The following is an 8,403-nucleotide window of genomic DNA, read 5'->3' on the forward strand; positions in this document are numbered from 1 at the left end:
CTACCGTGACTCCTTGATGCAAGATAATGGCGGTAGCTCTTGTTAATCCTAGAATTGGATTCACACTCGGGATATGGCTAAAGTTTGTTTTTCAAAAATGGTTGGCTCTTATGTCCGTATCTAATTTGGAATCGTGGATCTAGACTTATGGCTTTAATGTCCGGATTATAAAATACTACAAATTGGCAAAATATCTGCTTTACTTGAAGAGTATTTCAGTGCTATCAAGCTTATATAGTTGCAGACAAATGTTTTATAAGATGGAGGGGATGTCACCATTTGGTCCTTTCACCAGTCTTGATCAGTGTTTTGGGGCAAGCCCATACATAGAACAGAATCAAGGTAACAACGGAAATTTTTTAGAGAAGGAAGCAAAAGCATTCACTGACAAAGTTTGGCTTGAAAGATGGCTACATAGCATGAGCAACATGGGATTCTATTCATTAAAGTGACTTATAATGTTTATGATGAGACGGGCTGGACATATTATTATTTTGGACATGGATAGGTGGACAGAAGGAGGTGCTTAGAGAAAACTTGGGCTTCAAGCTGAGAAAAGCACAAAAGCTAATATTTTGGGCATACTCAACCAGTTTTGGCAAAAAGGGAAACGACTTTATAAAAGCTAGGATGGGCTTCTCTTTTGGATCATCATCAGGCGCCCACATCAGGATGGGCTTCTGTTTTGGATCATCCACATCCCCTGGTCGGCAGCAGCTTTTTCTCTCTCCTTCATCTCATTGGCCATACAGGAAAGAAGAACTGGTAGTTCTGGCCGTATGGTGATGGTTTTCCTTGCGTTGGCCGTCTGCTGTTCATATAGTCTTGGCCGTGCAACGTAGCTCGCGCGCTCTCTCTTTCTCTCTCTCTTCTTCTAGTGATGGCCGTACACTATTTTCTGTCTCTACTGGCTGGGATTGTGGCAATCTGTACCGTGCCTAATTTTCCAACAGTCTTGGCCATACAACGGACTGTGTTTGGGCGTGATTTTGGGAGTGTTCTGAGACTGTTTTGGACAGGTTTTGGTGATGCTTTTTTTATCTTGACTCTGGACAGAGATCCAGGCAAGAGTTTTGCTGATGCTTTGTGGAGCTTTCCACACCCGCACCTTGGTTTCTTGTAAAAGCTTCTATTTGAATAGAGAAGTTCCTAGTGGGGGGCGCTGGTTTCGGCTCAGTGCAATGTCGCCATTTTAACTGTAATAGTATTGTGTCCGATTCCATCTGCAAAGAGGCATGTTTTCTAAGGTGGTTAATTCTCATCTTAGACAAGAGTTTTTTAAAACTAAAGCAAGTGTTCACACGCTACTTGTGCAGGGTCCCTCAGGAGGGAGCGAGTGGACCTGTTGACTAGCATTTGCAGGTGGGCTCTTTAGAATCTTCAAGATAAGCAACATGAAGACTTGGCTTCAATCATTAGCAGTTTGAGAGCTTTAGTGACCAGTCTATACAAGGCCAGGTTCATTGGTTAGCAGCAGCAAAGCTAGTATATGCTAGAAGAAAGGCAAGGATTGTGAAGTTCTAGGGTTTAAAGGCTTTAGGTAACATATCTGCCCACATGCAAATTACTGGTCAAGTGAGTCATGTACATAAAATATAGACTTCCTTTGCTGGAGAGGAGAGCCACACCAAGTAGCTATATGAGCTAAGGTGGTATTGCTGCTAGAAGCTCTAAGGATGCAGAAAGTGGAATTGTTTAGAAGTCTTGGTGTAGAAAATTTGGACATGCTCTTCCATTGAAACCTACCTTCCCATCTTTGTCTTTGAACGCTGTGCTGATAAGTAACAGTCGGGGTAAAAAATAAGATGCTTCCATAAATATGTAAGTGGGTTGGCGATTATTCCTCTTTTATAAATCTAAAATTATAGAAAATGGGACGAATATTTTCAAAAAATACCCTAAAATGTTCAAAATTGAGCGAATATTTTCTAAAACCCTTCAAAACAATGTCGGATGATTTTTTTTTTGAAAAATCCCAAAAAATAGCCAATTGGCGAAGATTAGCCCCTATTTTTTTCCTTGTATCAATTGCAGCAAGCACCCATTTACAATCAAAGAAGACATCAACGTGGGTGATCGGAGACTCAATCCAAGAAAGGCAGTCTTCACCAACCTCATTACTAACATGAATGAATATATATTTACAACAATTACTGATGATGAGAACTTGATGCTCACGATATGTGGAGTGTGGCCTGTTCTTGCTTGCCCACCACTGTCTCCAAGAAAATCTCATGAATGACTCTCAACCCTAGCCCTCTATTTGTAATGTATTATGGACTAGTTAGCTGGCCTTTAGGGCTGGTTGGTTGCCAACCCTAACTTATTAATAATAATGTCAAATACAATGAAATGATTGAAAAGCCCCAAAATTAACCAACATTCGGCCATGAACACACCCTCTAACTTGGCTAAATTGTATGAGCACATCCACATCACACCACTGGATGGACTGGGGTGGGGTACTCAAGTGAGCGATTTTTGAGAGGGTGAGGAAATAATGGCAAAAGTGTGTTTTTTCAAAGCGTGAAAGCTTTAATTAGTCTAGTTTTTTTTTTGGCACATGCTTTTTTTCCACCTATCAAAAGATACCACATGGCTCACCGTAAGTCCAGGCCTTTTTTTGGCCTTCCAGTGCATTCACTACGGATTTTAGGCAATTTGTAACGTAGTTTTTGATAAATATCTAGAATTAGAAAAAGTATTGAATAGATCTCATGACTTCTACTCTCTAAATGTTGCATACTCGGAAGCCTTGCATTACTGATCCACAGCCCTAAGCCTGATTAAGAACAATGATGCTAATTAACGAGATAATTAAGATGGAGAAGAGAGAAGAAGAGAGAGATTGGGTGTCAGGGTATTCATGTGGTAGAAAAAGGTTGCTTAATGCTTGTACATGACTTAGGCCTATGGTCAGCCCCATAGGGGTGACCCTGGCCCTTCTGCATGACTTATATTGAGGACTGATGAGATGAATGAACTGCTGAAAGACTGAATGAATGAATGATTTATGCCTTGATGCTTATATACTTCACTGAGGTGCTTGTCGGCCAGCTGTGGTGCTGTCGGCCAGTTGCTCTCAACAAATATTCACTAAAATCTTCATTAAATGCTGCTCCTTAGCTAGATGCTGTCCAAGCCGATGCTGGCCTTAAACCAATGCTGCTGCCTGCTTCCCGGACCCACCTGAAGGCTGCCGACTGCTGTATAACAGCCTGGTTGGCTGCCGACTGGTCATCCAGACCCTCCATGATGCTACTGATGATGATGCTGATGAAGATGCTTCTGATGCTGATGTTGATGCTTCTGATGATGACACCAAAGATGACCTAACTGCTGTTCTAACTGATGGATTATATCAGGGATGAAGCCTGTTCATGCTGAAGATTAGCCATGGCACGGGCGTGCACATGACATTAAATTTTTTTTTTGTTCTCATCTAGAAGAGTAGCCAGAACTGTGTAAGGTGTTTTATGTAGGTTTCATTGCCCAGATTTGGTCATGACTTCGCAAGCGAGAGTTAGACTTATCACGATGGAAGGAGACTTGCACCGTTGACCATGTAAGAGAATGCGATGTCGATGTGTGCTGTGACCATCATTCAATTGCACCAATATTATTTTTCCACGTGTAGACTATGATTGTTGACTTGGCCCAAGCCCAATTGGCCTACACCCGCAGTCAAGGGCCTAATCACACGCTGGATGGTGTTGACATTTAATTGGGATCTTGTTGGTTTTTTTTAGTCCATGCACAAATTTCAAAACTCAAAACCTCGCTGGAGCAAAGCCTTGGGCATGATGCTAGAAGCTCACCAATGCCAGGCTGCCACAAATGTTGGAGAGCTCTGAAGTTCGAATCCCAACTAGGCCATGAGGCAAATACGTGCATTTTTGCACAACTGTGCTCTCCAGGCATGGCAGGGAAGCCAGCATTTGAATAGGACAAAACAAGTGAGCAAGAACTATCCTCAGCATGTCGCAACGCATCCCAAAAAACTAGTGGATGCACACACCAAACCACCTGCTGCAGCCTGCACCTCCAAAGGCATCCAATACTATGGGGTTAAAAGCCCACTTGACGCATCCAACCCTCTCAGCTGATTGGAGTATCGATGTGATCTTGCCTTTACTAGGTTTACCCTGCTGAACCTCTTGAGAAAACTGGTTACAGCTTCAAATTAATATAATCTAACAGACTCGATTGCTCAAGTTTTGGGTAGTGTTTACCGGAATGGCCCCTCAATACATCTTCGTTATCCTTGCATAACATAGACTGTGACATCATGTCCAAGAGGGCACATATTCTCCATACTTCAATAGCCTACTTAATCTCCACACTTTCTCATGCATGTTATCATGTGGCAAGTAGCCTCTTTCACTTACTACTACGAATTCATAAACCTTCTTGTTTACCTCAATCCATGCTTTTCCAGGCTTCTTCCAAGCACCAGAATACATTTTCAACTCTTGTATATATTCCATGTTCTCCCATGACTGTGCATCAACATAGATGTTGGACATGATCATGTAACCAGCAGCACCATTAGGAGCCATTTCGGTAACTCGATTAAAACACCGCCTTCCCATCTCCATGTGGCCATGTGCTCTGCAGCCAGTTAGCAAGGATTTCCATCCAATGATGTCAGGTATGGTTGGCATGGTACAAAGCAAACCCTCAGCCTCCTCCAAACATCCAGCACGCCCAAGAAGGCTGACCATGCAATTGTAGTGCTCAGTAGTGGGTGCTGAGTTGTGGACACCTTTAATTCGATTGAAATACCGACACCCTTCCTCCAATAAGCCAGCATGACTGCAGGCAGTCAGGATATTGGTAAAAATGGCAATATCTGGTTTCAAGCCTTGCTTTTCCATGTCTGAAAGACATTTATCAGCAGCCATCCAGTTGCCTTGCAGTGCATAGCCTGCAATTAATGCACCCCATGTAACCATATTTCGACTGGTCAGCTTTTCAAATACTCTACAAGCTTCCTTTAAACTGCCTGACTTTGCATACATATCAACAAGGACACTTCCAACGACAACATTTGAATCAAGTTCGCTTCTGATGACGTCATCATTTAACAGCCTGCCCTGTTTGATAGCACCCAAGTTACTGCACATTTTCAAGACGCATGTGATTGTGACTTCATCTGGGCTTATGTTCTCCTCTTGCATTTTCTCGTAGAACTCAAGAGCAAGAAGCGCATACCCATGCTGAGTGTATCCAGAAATCAATGTGCCCCATGACACTACATTATGTTCTGGCATGGCATTGAAAACACTGTGTGCATCCTCTAAGTTGCCCAACTTGAAATACATGTCAACAAGGACACTTCCCATTACAACATCCAAGCCAAATCCACTAGTGATGATGTAATCATGTAAGTGCATGGCAAATCTTGAGGTTCCTGTGCTGCCACAAGCCTTTAAAACCCCCAAGAGACTGACTTTGTCTGCAGTTACATCATCCTCTTGCATTTTCGTAAAGATCTCCAAAGCACAAAGCCCCTGGTCCTGTTGGGCATACCTGGCTATCATTGCACGGTACGACATAATATCCCGACAGGGCAGCTGCTTGAACACTTCATATGCCTTGTCTAGGTTTCCACATTTAGCATACAAGTCCACAAGTGTGTTCCCAATCTCCTGATCTGATTCCAACCCGCATCTCGCAATCTGGTCATGGAAAAAAATGGCCCGCTCTAAAGAACCTATGCTTGCACACGCTTGTAGCACAGCTAAAAAAGCTTCTTTATCTGGCCTTACACCCTCCTGTTGCATTTTTACAAAAAGGTCTAGAGCAATTCCACCATGCCCCTCTTGGATGTACCCTCCCATGATTGCAGCCCATGCAGCTGCATTTTGACAAGGCAGATCGCTGAACACTTTGTGGGCATCTTTGAAGCTCCCACACTTCACATACATGACAACTAGGCCATCCCCAAGAAGGGCGTCTGATACAAGTTCACACCTAATAATCTTGGCATGTATCAACCTTCCCTGTCTCAAAGCTGTATGGCCACATGCTTTCAGTATGCAGTGCAGAAGAACTTTGTCTGGTTGGATTTCTTCATGCTGCATGACTTCAAAAAGTTCCAAAACAGGAAAACCTTGCCCATGTTTACCATAACCTGCAATCAGCGAACCCCACGACACACCATCACGATACAGAAGTTTGTCAAAAATACGTTGGGCTTCCTCTAGAGTTCCAAGCTTCCCATACACATCAATGAGTGCACTTCCAATAACAATATCTAGTTCCACTCCACTTCTAAGGAGCTGATCATGCACAAACCTAGCCTTTTCTGTAGATCCTGTACAGGCACATGCTTTGAGGATGCAGGAAAATATAGCTTTGCTTGGTTTCAAACCACGCTGTTGCATTTGGTCAAACAGTTCAAGTGCAAAGTGGCCATGCCCTTGCAACAAAAATCCTGTGATCAATGCACTCCATGAAACCATATCTTGAAATGGCAATTCTTCGAACACTTTTCTGGCCTCGTTGAGCCATTTGCATCTGGCATACATGTCCACCAGAGCATTTCCAACACCAACATCTGATGCTAACCCACTTCTGATTATCCTGTCATGTATAAGCCTTCCCTGATCTGCAGCTTCTGTGCTGCCACAAGCTTTCAAGACACATAAAAAAGCTACTTTGCTTGGCTTTATTCCTTCATATTCCATTTTTTCATAAAACTTGAGAGAAGGGAGACTCTGCCCATGCTGGGCATAACCTGAAAACATTGCACCCCAAGACACCACATCTTGGTGTGGCAATGCATCAAAAACTTTACATGCTTGCTCTAAGCATCCGCATTTGGCATACATGTTCACAAGAGCGTTCCCGATGTTCATCCTTGGTTCAATTGCACTGCTAACAATCTGGTGATGCATCAAATTTCCCTCTTTTATGGCCCCTAGGCTGCTACACGCTTTTAAGAAGCAAAGTAATGTGACATCATCTGCCTTAATACCCTCCTTCTGCATCTCATAATATAGAATGATAGCCTGCTCTTCTCTGCCTAGGTTGGCATGTGCTACCATGATTGCATTCCATGTATACACTGTTGGTTTTGGAACCTGGCAAAAGACTAAATTTGCTTCAAGCAAGCCACCAGACATGGCAAACAGACGAATGAGATGATCTCCCAATACAGTGACCGAATCAAGTCCTGCACTGATCATCAAAGAATGCAATCGCCTAGCCAATACAATATCTTTCTTTCTGATGCATGCTTGAAGAAGAGCGTAGATGATGTCCCTCGATATACAAAGCCCTTGCTGCTCCACAACGTTTATGAGTTGAGAAGCCTCATCCAGTCGATCATCCTGGCACAATTTGCTCACATCTCCACTAGTCAAACCTGCCAACCTTCCATAGGAAGGACTTACACCAGAAATTATTGCCAAATGAGAGGCCTGCAAGCATGCGATCATTTGGCAGCTCACATCTTTCATATCCAAGATTAGGCCATAAAACTTTACTACCAAATACTCCACTCTAGTTTAAATTTGAATAAACTGAAGCCTGCTGCCAAAACCACCAGCTCACCTTTGTTGGGTACTCGGAGTCTCTCCGTGTGTGCATCGTATATGTGTACCCCTGTTCGTGTACCCTCATGTGTCCATGTGTGAAATGTGTGTGACTTATGTGAGTAAGTAAGTGTGTGTGAATTACTACCCCAAAGCACAACAGGCTTGGCACAGGAGCGTGAGCTGCGAGCCCCGCGGTTTCCCCTTCGGTTCCGTCTCTCCATTCCGTCTGTTTCTTCAGGCAGTTGCTCTTGGTCTTGGGTAATTTTCATTTGGCAAGCCTCGGCCCCCTCCGGTCTTCACCCCCAGGAGGACTCCATGGCACCCGCTCCATCATCCCTGACCGAGGCCGCCGTTCCTTGCCTGTCTTTCTCAAAAGCAGACCTCGAGCTCCTCGATATGACAGTTGCATCTCAGAGGCTAGTGGTCTCCACTCTTATTTGCAAGATTGTTCCCGTTGCATTGCGTATGGCCCAGGCCTTCTTTGCGAGGTGGCATTACTGCTTCGACCGAGCATCGGATCCACTGGCTGGAATTTCAAGCTTTCTTGTAACAGTCTAATTCCCAAGTCTCAGGAAGGAATACCTTCCTCTTCTCTAGGTGATTGGTGGAGGAAGGTGATTGGTGGAGGAAGGAATACCTTCCTCTTCTCTAGGTGATTGGTGGAGCCATTGGGAGAGTGATGGAACCCCCTCCCACTACCACTCCATCCCTCGCACGGGCGATCGGGATTCCATCCCTTCGCATCTGTATCGCCTCGCTAGAGATAGTGCGTCACGTCATATCCCTTTCTCGTCTCCGAGGAGACTCCATCTTGCAAAGAGTGGAGTACTCTAGCCTCCATGGCCAATGTTTCATTTGT

General features: G+C 44.0%; 1 protein-coding gene across 2 annotated transcripts; it reads right to left on the reverse strand.

The window, feature by feature from the left end:
- Window positions 1-2,992: 2,992 nt before the first annotated feature.
- Window positions 2,993-8,104, reverse strand: LOC147605764 (pentatricopeptide repeat-containing protein At5g27110-like). Of its 2 annotated transcripts, none has more exons than XM_086793105.1 (2): window positions 7,561-8,104; window positions 2,993-7,427 (listed from the first exon to the last, which is right to left on the reverse strand). In XM_086793105.1, the coding sequence occupies exons 1-2, from the start codon at window positions 7,627-7,629 to the stop codon at window positions 4,287-4,289; spliced, it is 3,210 nt and encodes a 1,069-aa protein (XP_086649231.1). In that variant the 5' UTR covers window positions 7,630-8,104; the 3' UTR covers window positions 2,993-4,286. The 2 variants fall into 2 exon arrangements, with proteins under 2 accessions (XP_086649231.1, XP_086649232.1); XM_086793106.1 differs by having other exon boundaries at window positions 2,993-7,395; window positions 7,561-8,101.
- Window positions 8,105-8,403: the final 299 nt, after the last annotated feature.

Source organism: Cibotium barometz, chromosome 59 (assembly GCF_041138505.1).
Source record: "Cibotium barometz isolate CiBa-2024 chromosome 59, ASM4113850v1, whole genome shotgun sequence".
Classification (NCBI taxonomy): domain Eukaryota; kingdom Viridiplantae; phylum Streptophyta; class Polypodiopsida; order Cyatheales; family Cibotiaceae; genus Cibotium; species Cibotium barometz.